The sequence below is a fragment of the Choristoneura fumiferana genome, chromosome 6, assembly GCF_025370935.1.
Source record: "Choristoneura fumiferana chromosome 6, NRCan_CFum_1, whole genome shotgun sequence".
Classification (NCBI taxonomy): Eukaryota; Metazoa; Arthropoda; class Insecta; order Lepidoptera; family Tortricidae; genus Choristoneura; species Choristoneura fumiferana.
Window position 1 is genome coordinate 16,546,839 of NC_133477.1, and position 16,408 is coordinate 16,563,246.

At 36.2% G+C, this 16,408-nt stretch overlaps 1 protein-coding gene across 1 annotated transcript in view; it reads right to left on the reverse strand.

The window, feature by feature from the left end:
• LOC141429211 (multiple inositol polyphosphate phosphatase 1-like) overlaps window positions 1-14,547 on the reverse strand; it is a 31,997-nt gene extending 17,450 nt beyond the window's left edge. The window contains exons 1-2 of the mRNA XM_074089481.1: window positions 14,438-14,547; window positions 7,817-7,977 (exon numbers count right to left, since the gene is read on the reverse strand). Coding sequence (XP_073945582.1) covers window positions 7,817-7,976 — 160 coding nt within the window. The 5' untranslated portion in view covers window position 7,977; window positions 14,438-14,547. The remainder of the gene's footprint in view (window positions 1-7,816; window positions 7,978-14,437) is intronic.
• Between the last annotated feature and the right edge of the window lie 1,861 nt (window positions 14,548-16,408).

The window sequence follows — 16,408 nt, forward strand, 5'->3', positions numbered from 1 at the left end:
AGGTATAACAAAAGGAAAGACGATGTAAATACTTACTTTTGAGTCTGAAAATCGAAAAAGGATCCCCAACACGACTATGTCGCTCGCCGGCGCGCGCGCTATTGAAGACAGGTTCGGACCAGTCCGAGCCACGTTCAAGCGCCGCGTACCGTTCGTAGGTATTACAGTATTCGAGAAAATTGAGATGTTTCAATCATAACGTGTTTCAATTGTCCCCGGTCTACCCTAGGTAAGATAGGAATTCTATAATCTACATAGAAATATTAAGCGAATATCCAAGAAATTCTCACAGGAAAACCTATTTCCCCTCATCAACTGCCCAAACAAACTAAACGACATTTCCATTTAGCAATGTCAGTTCAGTATAGAAACAGGCTGTGAGCTCATCGTTTGGCCATTATTCTTGCCACCGTGCTACTCGCAGTGCAGATTCTATAGACGCAAAATACGATGTTGCCTTTACGTCATTATCCCTGACACAGGCCATAAAGGGTTCGTGAACAGCGTAGCGCATAGCGTACGTACGATGCTTGAGGTTCCGGGTTCGATCGATCCCCAGGCGCGGCAGATATTTGTAACGCAGCGTGACCGGGATCGAACCCGGGAACTTAAGCTTCGTAGTCAGGCTCTTTAACCACTGCATGGGGTTATCCGATGGTCAAATCTGGTAGTGAAATTCTTGTGTTTTGACCAGGATCGACTCCGCAGGACGGAAGGCATCGAGTTGAAACATGGTGCGGATGTTTGAAGTTTTTTTTTTAAGCACGTTTCGAATAAGACTTGTTTGCATGTCGGACTATTTATAACTTGTCTAGTTAATTACGGAACGGACGTTATGTGTATCACGGACGTTTGAAATAGCCCTGCGGTGTTTATTTCCTGGGATTGACGAATATTTAGCCTGTTAATGTAGGATGTCCGTTTTATGGGCTACCATGAATGAAGCTCAGAATCATTGGCGTAGCTAGCTAGGTAACCAAAGGCCCTGGGGCAAAAAATAAACTAGGGCCCCAACTAAACTATTTAAAATCGTGTGATCCGTAGGTTTTCGTCGTGTTCCGAATTCAACATACCTACTCCAGATTTGTCATTTATAGTTTGTAAGTGTTTGTAAGGGTGGGGCCCCCTGAGCTTGGGGGCTCCGGGCACTGCCCCGTCTAGCCCTCCGATAGCTACGCCACTGCTCAGAATAAGAATGGTCAAACACAACACTTTCAAATTAAATATTATATTTAATGCGAACTGCAGCTAAGGAATGACATTCGCTCCCATCGTTTGAATTTGTAAAGCTCGTGTAAATTTCAAGTGTAATTTCGCACATGAGTTTCGAAAAACTCATGACATGAAGTGCGAGCCGGGATTTGAACCCACGATCCTCTGTTTAAGAGAATAAATCACTAAACCACCACGGCTTACTAATAACTATTAAACCAAATGGCCCGGAAACATGGCAGCCTGTAAATCCAGCAAGGTGTGTCGCACATTAAAATATCTGATCATACAATGTCACGAAGGATCCTAAAAACGTCTGAAATTTAGGCCGGACCATCCCCCCGTCACGGCAGGATCAAAAAGAATTATGCACGCTATGGTGATGCCGTGTATAGCTAAATTAGAAATACCATGTAGCCATATAGGTACACTATCTATATAGTCGGTCAACTGGAAGTGGGTCAAAAGAATTTACAATTTTTGACTCAACAAAAAGAACAACAAACATAGCACGTTAAAAAAGCTTGCTAAAGCTGTAGTACGTAGTGTAGTGGTTTGACGAATAGCCTATGTGTTAATTTGACCTGTCTGTGTGTCTGTTTGTCGCATAATGACTAATCAAATAATTTACAATACGTATTAGAACATATGATCCTGAGAAGGAACTCTGTATACTCTTGATTTGGGTTTTTCCAGAGGGTAGAGACTGGGCGTATTTTATTTACCTACCCTTGGGCCAAACGGGCTATGGTTCGGTCGGTACGTCAGGCTGTGAGGGGCAGCGAAACCACCTCTTGCAGGATTACTTTTATTAAATGAAATATTTTATCGTCACTTAATGGGGTGGCACTAAATAAAGCTAACTGGCCCGGGGCGCTAAATCTTTAATTTAAGTACTCTTCTGGTAGAGACATGTAGTTAAGCGATCACCGCCACCCATGGACATCTACAGCATTATTAGGACTGCGGGTGCGTTGCCGGCCTAAAGGGGATGGGGATACAGGAGGGGAAGGGGGGAGGGGAGATGGGCCTCCGGATCTCCCACTCACAGTACGAAAAACAGTAGCAAAACTACTATTTCATGCCTGTATTCTGTGGGAGTGTGGTACTGGTGTGTTCCCACTAGTTTCATTGACAGCACGATTATAGAACTCTATTATAAAACTGTTAATAAAACTAGTGGGAACACACCCTTAGTTATACCGTTAATATCTGGTCCGTTAGTATCTGGTGGTGATTCTGCTGGTTTGTTTTGTTGTTTTCTTTTTGTATTATTTTTGTGTTTTATGTACAATAAAGTATTTACATACATACATACATACATACATACTACTCCATGGTGACCCATTTATACATTCCACCCCGTATCCTCATTAAGAGTGTGTTTTTGTTTACTCATCGCCTCGTCGCCCCATAGGTACTCTATTCTTCAGACTGACGTCACGTGTTGAATCGATTACACGTAAATACATCAAAGGAATAATCTGTGTCCGCGAAACGAAGTTACGTTATGCTACGCATTAATCCTTCGTTCCCGACATATCGGGTATTTAAAATATCGTACTAGCGTTTGCTTTTACCGTTTTTCGCCCGTGCAAGCAAAGATAAAATGGTTAACTTCCTGCGGGAAATTCCAAAAACCCTTTCTTATTGCAAATTCTATTAATAAGGTACGGGACGATATTTGCCAAGTCTCTACAACGGGTGCAATTTTGGGATGTTACATGATCTCGTGGAATATTGGGATAAAAAAGCCTATTAGTAATGTCTAGCAAATTTTATCCAAATTTGTTCATACATTTTAGCGTGAAGGACAACACACGCCGAAACAAAAACGTGCGCACGCGCACACACACGTATTATAAAGAGTGTCTCTGACCATGGGGCTTTAAATTCAAGGTGCCAGCCGGTGGAATTACTGGCACTTGAGGTATCCCATCTTAGGCCTCCAGGTTGGCAACGCATCTGCAATACCCCTGGTGTTGCAGATGTTTATGGGCGGTGGTGATCTCTTACCATCAGGAGACCCACTTGCTCGTTTGCCATCCAGTCGAATTAAAAATAAAAATAAAAAAATAAAAAATAGGTTCGATTCTACTCACAAAACTAATTAAATTTAGATCATTTATTGATCCTCAAAGTTTAATTGTTAGGTAAATCAGTGTATCGGACATGGCGGTGTTATCGCTGTCTCTTGGTGCGGGGGCCTTGAAATAATTTTTGACATTTATCTGACATCTCTAAGATAATCATTTATCAATGTGCCGTCAATTTTGTACTGTATCGCATACATTGAAAATCACATTTAATTTGAATGAAAAAAAAAAAATTAACAGTCGTCATATTTTTAAAAAGTAGCTCAATTATGCGAGTAGAATCGAACCCTAGATTTAAAGCCCTGGTCAGAGACTCCCTGTAAATATACACTAAGAATTTCGCATCAGTAGGATGACATTGACGGCATCTGTGACCGTGGTTTGCCAATGAACGCGGAGCATGACATACCTACGTAACAGCCGAAACTTTAAATGTTGACAAGAATTTATCAAACATGTAGCACAGAATAAAGTAATGGTTCAAGTACGTGTAGTACGTGTAGTTTGACGACCGGATGGTCAGGTCAAGTGGTTGGAGAACCTGACTACGAGCTTGAGGTTCCGGGTTCGAATCCCGGCCGGGGCAGATATTTGTATGAATAATACGAATGTTTGCTCTCGGGTTTTGGGTGTTTAATATTGTATTTAAGTATGTATGTATATATCTATATAAGTATGTTTATCCGTTGCCCAGAATCCATAGTACAAGCTTTGCTTAGTTTGGCATTAGATCAATACCATTTTAATTTAGACCTACGTTTCATTTCATTTCTGAAAGGCCTATAGTTATAAATTAAAATGCTGTACCTAAGTACTATTTTGAGTTGATATTTATCGCTTCAGATCTAGATGTGCGATATTAAGTATAGTAGGTACTTAAAGGATCCCAGGGGAACTTTATTTATGTAAAAAAACTGTTTTTCTTTTTTAATAAGTAATTCAGATGTAGGTACTTACTTAAATTTCCATAACTGATGACCATAGTGAATATTTGAGCGTTTTGACTGCTCCACGCTTCACGCTTATTATATGTATATAGGTACGATTATTAGCCGTCCATGATACAAAAAGTTTCATTGTCTTGAGTGACCACTAACAGCCCATACTTACTTTGAAAGTTTGTACTAGGAGCAAATGATAAATAAGTGCATCGGACTTAGAGCAACGCGGGCTAGGGCTAGGGTTTGCTCTAAGGCATCGGACAAAATATAATACTCCTTATGTTCGTTTTTTCGCCTGCCATTGGAACGGGGGGCTGCTACGAAATTCGAAAATCGAAGTTCGTATCGTATCGTCCCTCTTACTGTCGTATTTAATAATATTAGCGTCAGCGGGACGGTAAGATACAAGTTCGAATTTTGCATTTCGTAGTATAGAGCCTGAGTATAAAGTATAAACACAACACGAAAGGACAATAGTCGCAAGAATTTTGATCAGGCTAGATTTAGCAATGCATCGGTAGGTACTGTTTTTAGTTTTCGTAAAAATTTAACCCGGAGCATCATCTCTAATATAATATTTGCCGAAACGTTAATTGAAATGACGAAAAAAAAAACGCCATAAAAACGTCGATACCAGTGAGCATATTGGGAACACCCAAATAGTCCGAAATATTTTATTCCGAATTTGCTAATTCCGATTTTCAGAACTCCGATTACTTAAAAACACAAAAAATATTTTTCCAAATTTCAAAATATCGATTTTTTTAATATCCGATTTTTAAAACTCCGAAGAATGAAAAGCACGAAATATTATTGGCCCGAAGTACAGTATTCCGATTATCAACTTTCCGAAAGGACATCGCTAATTCGGAAATATGTCATTCGGCAAAATAAACTTCGTGTAATTAATAATCGGAATCTTGATTTCGAATCTTAAATCTCAGGTAAATTGACCTGCATACTTAGGTTAGGTTAGGTTAGAATTGCGACAAGGCGCGAAGCGCCATAAATGCGCGGAATAAGAGCTCCGCGAAGCGGAGCTCCGTCGACCTAACCTACATTGCTGAAAATTAATAGGTCGGGATTTATTATTGATCACAGTAATGATATTCGGATTTTAAAATCGGTATTTTAGTATTGATCACATTTTTGATATTCGGTATTATTATTGAATCGGATTTTATTGTTCGGTTCGTATATATTTGTGCGGAATTCCTTGATTGTTTCGGTTTATTAAAATTCTGAATTTTAAAAATCGTAATTTTATACATTGGGTATTTTTAATTTTTGTATTTATAAAAATCGAATTTATGAAGAATCGAAATAGTCATATTAGGAGTTTTAAAACATTCGGAATTATAAAAATCAGTATTTTGAAGTTCGTGATTCCGACTTTCGGAATTTCATTTTTCGTATATACTTATGTAGTGTACCCGAGCATATTATATTATCGATTCAGGTTGCAAATTACAATAAATTCTTCTTTAGTATATGTACTATAGATAGTAACGTGTTCCGCGGTGAATATAATAAAAGCGTCCCATCCCATAGACACAAATACAATTCTATATTTATTTTTCTAAAAAAAAACATGATAAAGGTAAAGGAATCCGACTGTGCCATTATTTTTAATACATGCCTTGCGTCTTTAAAACAAGGGCCAAAGTTGACGGCGATGTCACGTTGGATTTGTGCCAAAACCAGATTTTTCGATCGTTTCATAAAAACGGTTTAAAATAGCCCAATGATATCACTAGTTATAATTACTAAGCGTGGTTGTGTAATTTTTTATCCGCTTGATTACTGCTATCCTGTGTTTACTCGTTTATCTGTTGTGTAGGTTTTGACATAATAAATTAATGATGCACTTTTAAAGTTTTTTTTTAGCGCAGATAGGTTAGGTAAAGGTAATGAGCGATTTACCTATATAGGTTTTATAGGGCGACTCCTAAGTGGTTAAATAATATTTCTTACTCTGTACTTCTAGAATAAACACTTGCACGTAAGAATATGCAAAAATCTGTTATTATTAATTATGGTATGTTTATTATTAATTATTTAAAAACCTATAGAAAAGAAACGGTAAAAAAGATTACATTGACTATGTCAAATCTGAGTAAGTATCTTCAGAATTTGTCTTGTACAAAAGGGAGACCATACGATTGGGTCATATATTTATACTGATTAAAATGGGGGGTTGGGGGAGGCCTATGTCAAACAGTGGACTTCCTACGGCTGTCAAGATGATGATGATGACTGGTTAAAATTAACTAACATGATTTAATTTAAATTTAATCGTTTGCTTTAAGAGTTAATGCACTGAATTTGCCTAGAAAAGCTGCGTTAGAAACTATTTTTTTTATACGGGACGTTTTCGGAAACGTAGTCGTTCTCTCCTATAGGTATGTGGTACAAAGTCGGTTATTTGGTTATTTTAAACCAAACTCTGAGACTCTTCTAATTACATATTCGTGACTGTAAACCTCATTACTCATACCGCTGTCTACAGAACGAGACAAATGTAACAATAACAATGCAAAAAGTTCGGTTTTGTTGGAAATGAAGTAATGAAAGAGTGGAGGTGAATGACTGCTATTCTAAATTGATTTTAAGGCCTTTGTGGATTCGGGCGCAGGTCTTTTGCTTGGTAGTTGAAATGTTTTATAAATTATGCAAGTATAAGTAAGTTAGTCATAAATATTCTTAGGTCATAAATAAAATAAAATATTTAACACCTTTTGTCTTTTTTTAATCCTTTTTCACTGTGGCCAGTCTAGAAGTTACGAAAGTAGTATACCTACTACGCCAATTAAATGTTTTGGGGACGTTGCATACTTAGATAATTTAATGCTGGCCGTTTTTCTGTCACTTTTTTTTTAAACCATGATGTGCTACTGACAAACACAAATTACGCGTGAAGTGTTAGAAATTCAGTAAAACCATGTAAAACTATGAGTTACCAAAATATGAGAATATTTTTTGAAATACGTAATTATGGTACATACTTATTTAAAAATAAGTGCAAATGGAACAAACCTAAAATAACTAAATAAAACTGTTGGGGTGTCTGGGGTTTTCAGTTATTTAATAAAGGTCTCTACCCTCTACAGGCTCTACAGCGTATCATACCATGATCGTATTAGGAACGTGTCATGCAATATATGACCAGGTATTCTTTGCATTAAAAATTATGAGACTATGACCACTATAGAACGCGTTTCTTACTTAACGCATTCACTGCCACCGACGCATATATGCGTTTCCGGAACTTCGCCCAGTGCCGCTGTCATAATTATTCATACATTTTGAACGCACATGTGCGTCGGTGGCCCCTGTGGAAGTCAGGTGGCAGTGAATGCGTTAACCAACCGTAGCTGTCGCGTGCCATGCACGGAGCGTCACATCCGGTGCCGATACGCTCTTATGGGTATGACACGCCGTTGACATGTTGTAGTCCGTGTCGAGTTACATTTCGTACCTGATACGTTCCTATTACAGTCATGATATGATACGGTGTATTAGGTAGAGACCTTTAACATCTTGTATATTTCGACAGTATATTCTTACCTGGGACGTCCTCGGGCCTGCGATTAGACAACTGCCTGTTGACGAAGTTGTAGGCGGTCTTGGTGCCGAAGAGTACGTACGGGTCGTCGTCGCTGGAGATGCACGTGTCCTGGCTGGAGGCTGCTGAGGCCAAGGCCAGCAGCAGAAGAGCCCACCTCATCCTGAACAAGATGATATAAGTTCATAAAAAAAAACTACTATGGTATTCTGCCTTGTCGCAGAAATATTATCAAAAATTTCATTTGCCAAACTGTTTTGTTTCCCAACTCTCAATTTTCTCCCAAACCAATTTTTTTTCTCATTGTATTTTCTTATGGTTATAAAGAACATAGAAAGTTAGGCTAGGCTTGCTTCATGAAAGATCCGAAAAAAAAAAATTTCAGAGAAAATCGCGAGGTAAATGAAACTGTTTGGCAAATTAAACATTTGGGAATAATATTTCGCCAAAAGACAGAGAACCCCCTTGCTATATAACACGTATTGGCATTGCCAGAGGAAACGCACCCAGCCTTATGGGCACCCTATCCAAGTGCCCTATTTAAGTACTACTAGCTTTTGCCAGCGGCTTTGACCGCGTGGAATTCAGTTATCGCGCGCTGTTCCCTCGGGAACTGTATTTTCCGGGATAAAAAGGAGGCTATGTCACTCTCTGGCCTATAAACTATCTCTATGCCAAAAATCACATCGATCCGTCGCTCCGTTTCCACGTGAGAGGCGGACAAACATACAAACACACACACACTTTCGCATTTATAATATTAGTATGGATGGATTTAATACAAAACAATGACTCTTTATTGTACACCACAAATAGTAAGCGATACAGAAAACAGTAGGTACACAGGAAGAAAATAACAAGGTAAACAATAGGCGGCCTTTTCGCTTAAAAAGAGCGATCTCTTCCAGGCAGCCTTTTTTACAGATAAAGTAAGAACTACGTAGATTACAGCAGGTGGTGCATCAGCAGTAGATCGGAATAATAAAACACAACGAAAATACATCTACACACATATATACACAAGGAACCGTACATATAATACACGTCTAAAATAAATATAGGCAGTGGGATAAACAGCAACTATAAATAAACTATGATAAAGCAAATTTTTACAAGATGACAAATAGTGCTCCTTAAACATAAATTTTGAAGAGCAAGAGAGAGTTTTTATACAAGGTTTTAATTAAATAACTGAAAACCAGAAAGTAGTTTGCTCAGAATCGACAGAAGAATCGATCAGGTTCACTATGTTTTAAATTAGGTTGGGTTTGTGTTTTTAAATCCCTTTTTTACTGTACCCAGTCTAAAGTTACGACTTACGAATGCATAGGGATATTCGATATACATCGATGCATCGAAAACATCGATGTTTACAATGCGATACATCGAATACTATCGATATACTCGATATGTATCGATGTTTTTTCATAAAACATCGAATCGATGATAACCAGTTAATTTCACAAAAACTCAAGTTTGACCACTAAAATTTGTAATAATGTACATTTCAAAACAGGTCATCTTTTCAAAGTGAATGGTTTTGTATGTACTTACAGATTATGAGAGGAGTTAGATCTATCTTTTTATGAAAGATTAAAATCAAAACTTTAATAAAATATTGGCTTTGGCTCTTTTCATAACCGTCATATACGAAAATTTTCACTTTGAAAAAAATACCGTTTTGAGATATACCACTTTTCACATGACTATAGCTTTGTAATATAATGTTAGAAAAAGTGCTCAATGTTTACAAACAATCGATCGATGTTTTCATCCGATACATCGATGTACAATTCCGATTTATCGAATCGAAAAAAACATCGATATTTTTTTTCAAAGTGGACACCTCTACGACTGCAAGAGGCCCTAACAGGCCCATTAAATATTTTAGCGAGGTTGCATACTATTTCGATAATTTAATACTGGCCGTTTTGCTGTCAATGTGCGATTTTCTTCTAAAACCTCAAAGCGCAACTGATAAATACAAATTATGAGTGCAGAGTTAGAAATGCAGCAGAATTACTAACTTAGCATTAGCAAAACACACAAATATATTTTAAAATAATGAAGGTATTCAAAAATAAATGCAATCAACTGACTTAAAATTAAAAAATATTTTTGGGTTGTCTGAGGTTTTCAGTTATTTAATTAACACCTTGTAATAGTAGCCATCTGGGTGATATTTTGTAAATATAAGTTTTTAGGCTTAGAATACGTTAGTAGTTTTAGTTTTGTTTTTCTTTGCTCTTGTTAGGTATAACGTTTTTGTTATTTTTTTTTATATATCGTGTGTAAATAAATCTAATTATCCTTACTATCCTTTATCCTACTAGTTACCTACTTAATATTTATAAATGGGATAGTAGTCTGTCTGTCTCTCAAACTGCCTGCCTGTCTGTTCACATTTAAGATTAAGATGAAATTCGGCAGGCAGCCCTAAAACTGGAAAGGAAAGGTTAATTTTCACTCTAGAAAATTGCATAGTTCCCGCGGGATTTTTCGCAGAAAGAGTAAACAGCTTAACAGCTGATATTTAATAAAGCTCTTAAAAATACATTGCTACCTTTTATCCCGATTTTTCTACGGGATCGAGATTTTTGTAAAATTCCGAAATCACAACTACGTACTAGTTATAGAGATATGATAGTTTGCACTAAAAAGACCTTGATATATAATTTTATAGGAATTTCCACGGTCAGCTGCTAGATCTAATAGTAAAAAAATCCTCCGAAGTAAAAAATTCGAACTTCGTACCGCTCACCCTAACCGATAAATAGGAGAGTGAAAGGGCCGCTATGATTATGATACGGACTGCGAATTTCGGAGTAGCCTCAAGGCTAAATAAGTATATTATTTTAGTCTCTGAACAGAGTTGGCTTATCATGGAACATGACACCATGGGATAGTAGACACAAACACCGGGACATTATAAGTAGGTAGGTAGGTACCACTAACAGTATGCAATGCGTTGCGAACCCACAGATAAGACTACGAAATTAACGATCTATAAAAAAGATGTTGATCAATTGACCGGAAGTAGGAAACTTTTAGGGACTTTTTTCTTAATTTTAAAATGAAACGTAACGTTATGGAAATTGTACAAAGTCTTTAGATTATCCAGACTAGACGTTAGTTTACTTTCTCCTTGGAGTTTAAAAATGCATAGAAGTATTTGTATGCATTGTAACGGCCGCAATGTCTAGGTACAATTAATGAAAAGTGCAATAAGTATAACTTTTTCGTACTTTGCAGTCAATGGCCGTTATTTTAAATCGGGGTTACATAAAACAAACAAGATTTTTGTAAGTACTTTATGTGCTGTTTATGTTTAAATCAAAATTATTTTCAGTACCGTATAATCTTAGAAGTGAATTAAGCAATAAGCAATAGACTTTTTCTAAAAAAAATCGAAACGATACCTAGACAAACTTTTTTCGACTTCTTACTTTATGAAAGTTTCTCAAATGAAATGTAGGGTGACTGGTATTTTTAACTTTTTGTAATTACTTACTTAATGAAATATTTCCGCGCGCCTCATTGATGTTTCAGGTGACCAGAGGGCTGGCAGCTATTTTGGGCAAAGAATTAGCCTTGCGATACAACGCGGGAATGCTACCAGCCTTCTGGGCACAATGAACAGCGACGGTGACCTAGGAGGGATTTTTTATTTATAGGTTAGGCTAGGTTATATATTTTTTGTACATAGTTATATTTTTAAATGTTTAATGTAGATATTGTGTTTTATTGCTTATTGTTATAAATAAAAATATCCATTTGAAGGCACGACTCCAGTAATTTCTACAACACACTATAAGTATTAAAATGCTTCCAACTGTCTTAGAAACTTGAAATTTGGTATGAAGGTAGCTCCTGTCGCACTCAACCGATTAGAAAATCTGAAAAATCTTATTTTTTTATGGCTTAATTCTTTATGGTTACTGATGGTAACCATATCGCTCATGGCCGGTTTTTATGAGCGATCGGACACGCCCAAAATTATAGGGTTCCGTAGCAATTACGAAAAAATTAAGTACTTAATATTTTTCTAAGGATTTCGTATTTTATACCTTAGGCTGTTATTTACTCTTAAACTACTAATAATTCTTAAGAAAACTTATCCGTTATAGTTTTGCTTGTAAGTTTGATATACTTACTACCATCCTGAATTTTTTCAAGTTTTTCCACCCACTGGTTTAGATTTTAATGAAAATTTGCACTTTAAAGTTGAATATTTCGCAAACAATTACTGAATCGAAAAATTGTCTAAGCAACCCTCTAATGGTTTTAAAAGACCTATCCAACGATACCCCACACTACAAGGTTGGATGAGAAAAAAAAACACCCCCACTTTATGTCTATGGGAGGCACCGTATATATTTTTTTATTTTTTTTATTGTACCTTTTGTCGGCATAGTTTATATATATATACGTGCAAAATTACAGCTTTCTAGCATTGATAGTCCCTGAGCAAAGCCGCGGACGGACAGACAGACAGACAGACATACATGGTGAAACTATAAGGGTTCCGTTTTTGCCATTTTGGCTCCGGAACCCTAAAAATGACCCCACACTGCGTACATATCACTTAACAGGAGGCTCTGCTAATAGGTACTGGATATTCCCAGATACCTACAAAATTGTACGAAATCCTCAGTAATGGACCAGTTTTTATTTTTCTAAATCTTAGGTACCCAGTGCAAAAGCTTGTACAGTCGAGTATAAAAATATTAACTTATCTAACCCTTCAAAAATCAAAAATATGTAAGTATCATTACTAGAGTTTCCGCGAATAGTCGCTATTATTCGGTATTATTCGTCATTTTTTTTGCTATTCGTCGAATATCGAATAATAATGTCTATTATTCGACATGCGGCGAATAGTTGTCTAAAATAAACTTTTAAATGAAAAAAACTATAGGCTTAAATAATCACCTTATTTTTTCTTAAAAACTAAACACACTTAGTTTAGTATTAATTATTATCATTAATATTAAATGTCATACAAAAATCAGTCATGTCAAAGTTAGGCTTTTTAATTAATATTTAAATTCTAAAAGGGGCAGATTGTGGTGCAAAAAAACTAGTTTTTCTGCACGATTGGGATCAAGTCAGTTGCGCTTTTTTTCATACATCGAACCTGCCTCAGAAAATAGTCTTTCTGAATAAACAGAACTTGCTGGTGTGATTAAGTATCGTAGGTATTCCCCGTAAAATAGGTAGGTATATAACGTACAAGAAATGGGTTGCCAGCATTTAAAAATGTAAAATCAGTATAATATCAGAATGTGAGACTGATTGACTGATTTCCTTTGTACATCTCTTTCTCTTGTTAATCGTAATTTTCATATGTTTTATGTACAATAAAGAGTTACAATACAATACAATTTCCTAACTTCATTTTCTTTTCTCATAACCTTCGAAAAAATTTTGATTACAGGAGGTTAAAGGAATAAATGATTCTACAAGCGTGATAGGTAAATTCGATAACAAATAATCTAATTTTTATATTCCTTTGTTAATGTCGAATAATAATAGCGAATTATTCAACTATTCGCCATAGGGAATGGCGATTAATCGGTATTCGACTATTCGCTATTACAACTATTCGCGGCAACTCTAATCATTACTCTTATTCCAACGTAATAAGGCCGCAGTAGTATCATATTTTTGAGTGATTCGAATAGATATATATTTTCGCACTTGACTATTACCTACATAAGTATACATATAGTAGTATAGTCTATGCAGAGTCGAGGCCATTGAAATTCGTAGGAGTCGGTAGTCATAGTCAGTAGTAAACCAACTACGCTTGTATGTATTCATTGCTTAACAGCTAGGTACATAACATTATTTCTTAGTGTATCATTTGCTCATTAAGTATTCATTACACAAAATAAATACCTACTTAATGCGTGTTGAAAAAATAAGTCGCTTGTAGATAAGTAAATTGTGACTAATTAAAAGTATTTGTAAAGGTGGGGTGGAAAACTTGGTAAAACAAAATGAAAACGCTGTATTGCGCCTACTAAATTAATAATCCAGTTCTCTTCTCATTAAATTTGGAATAATGAAACATCATTATAAGGACGTAAGAAGTCACGATCGTAATCTTCCAGGAAATACGTACTACGTAGTAAGTATATATTTCTTAAAAGTTTTAACTAGGTGCCTAAGGTTTGTTCCAACAAGCACACTACTTACTTTAGAAAGAAAGAAAGAATGAAAATATTTATTCGTGACAAACATGAGAACAATGGATAAAAAAAAATAATAATAATTTATGCATGTCACGAAATGGTCCCAAATCAGCAATCTGACGGTTTAATTGTTTATTTAACCTATTGATAAATTAGCTAGGTACTATCCTACGATAAGTACCTACATATAATTATATTTCATTGATATAAATCACATTATATGTACTAAACTAGAAAGAAAAGATTCCAACGGTACTTATACGAAAGAAACAACAAAAGCGTCACAACATTGGAAATCCACGCCGGTTGCCGATCAACTTCGCAAGCCTCACGTCAACACCAAAAAAAAAAAATTAAGAAAAAAAAACACTTCAATCAAAAGTAACTCAAACTTCGAAACAGTGCAGGCAACTTTACGGAAAATACCTTAAAAGCGGGAATTCGGGATCAGTGTATCCGGGTTGTCTATGGTTTACGCGCGAAACGCGGCGTCACTCGGACGCGATGGCGGTCGAACTGGCTGGCATCGGATTGGATTGCATGGGCATTCGCGCGGTGACGAGAGCAAAGCAAAGGTACGTTACGTATATACTCGTAAGTACTACGACTACGGCACTCCCATGGAGGAACGAGATGCTAATAGTGTTACGGTAACGGTAACCACTAGATAGAAAAATACTCATGCGCTATTGAGTAATAAAGCAATAAGACTTAGGTACTTATCTTTAAAAAACAAATAAAGTGCTTTCAATCTTAAAAGTAAATAATAATAGATTAAAGATGATAATGATTGGTCAGTTGTGCACTTTTGAACACAATTTGGAGCTACAATTTTTGTAGTAGATGGAGGATTTCCTATTCGATTTATCAAGCAAGACTTACAGCGCAGGTTAATAATGACTATGACATCAGCATTTGTGTTATTCTTCTGCATAATTAAAACGAATTATGAGAATGTAGGTTTCATTTGTTTATTATAGAGAAGTAGGTAGATCATACAGGTTGGATTTATTAATCTGTCATCTCCCAGGATAACAGGATCAAAGGAATTTGGGCACAAATTTGTGCCTCTGGGAGAGGACAGGTTAATACCGTTGAATGATAATTTTATTACATTATAATACATAAATGAATCTCACTCTTGATCACCCATAACTTGAGAACAACTTAAGTAATCGATTTCTTTTCTTCACGTTCTAGGAAAAATAAATAAAAAAGCTGTGCAGAAAAACAGAAAAATTAAATAAACTATCGAAGTGACTGTAAAAGCATTTGTTATGTAACCTCAGCGCGTGAAATACGCCCACTAATAGGATTAGGGAATGACAATTTGATGCGGGTTTTTGCAATGGTAATGAAATTCACTAGGTATGTAATTTTTGGGAATTCCCGCAGGAATTTTTGCAATATCCCGGAATTAAAACGTAATGATGGTTTATGCCGATATAAATAGATACCTACAAATGTTACAATACATGACGCCCTGTAAGGGCATGCAATAATAATCAAAGCGGTCATGTGCCGAAAAAAAGACAATAGTGAAACAATTAAACATCAGTAGACGGCAGGTAAAGTAAATTTAAATAAAGCCAAATGATCACGCGCTGCCATTCATAAACATCGTTTTGGTGCGCGTGGGATATTTATTTGTCAGCTGCTGAAATAAAATTTATATAAAAGTTTTGCTAGCTATCTTTGCAGTTCACACACAAATTAAAATAAATGATATACCTAGTGTTTAGGTATAAAACTTATTATGTGAACATTAGTGGGGTTATGCCATGAGACATATTTAAATGAAATCATTATAATTCATTCTTAAAACTTCATATTTACTTGTATGCGCATTAGCTTGTGTTTTTATCGCGTTTTAGACTTACGTATGACCACCGTATGACCGACCTCATAAACCACAGGATGTTTCAAAAACAAGCTTACCTAGCAAACACCCACCCTCGCTTGATTTGATGACTATAGTGCAGCTGGGCTAGTAACTACGAAACTCGAAGTTCGTGTCGTGCGGTCCCTTTGACACTTATACTATTTAATACGAGAGCGAGAGGGACGGTACGATACGAACTTCGAGTTTCGAGTTTCGTAGTAGCCCAGCTGATTGTGGCTTATGGGAAAACAGATAGATGGCACAGAAAGGTGTTCATTTGTCAAGTCAAAAACAAAATATCTTAGCATTTATGAATGTCAATATATCTACTATCGGGCCGGAAAAACCTCTGTTGAGAACAAAGTTGAGAAGAATCTCAACGAGGTATTTATATATTTTTTAAACAGATTACAACGTTATTAAATGACTTGCATCACATGTATTTAACAAAACTACATTTTTAACACAGCCGAGGTTTGTTTGTTTATACTCTTTATTGTACAAAAGAGAAACAA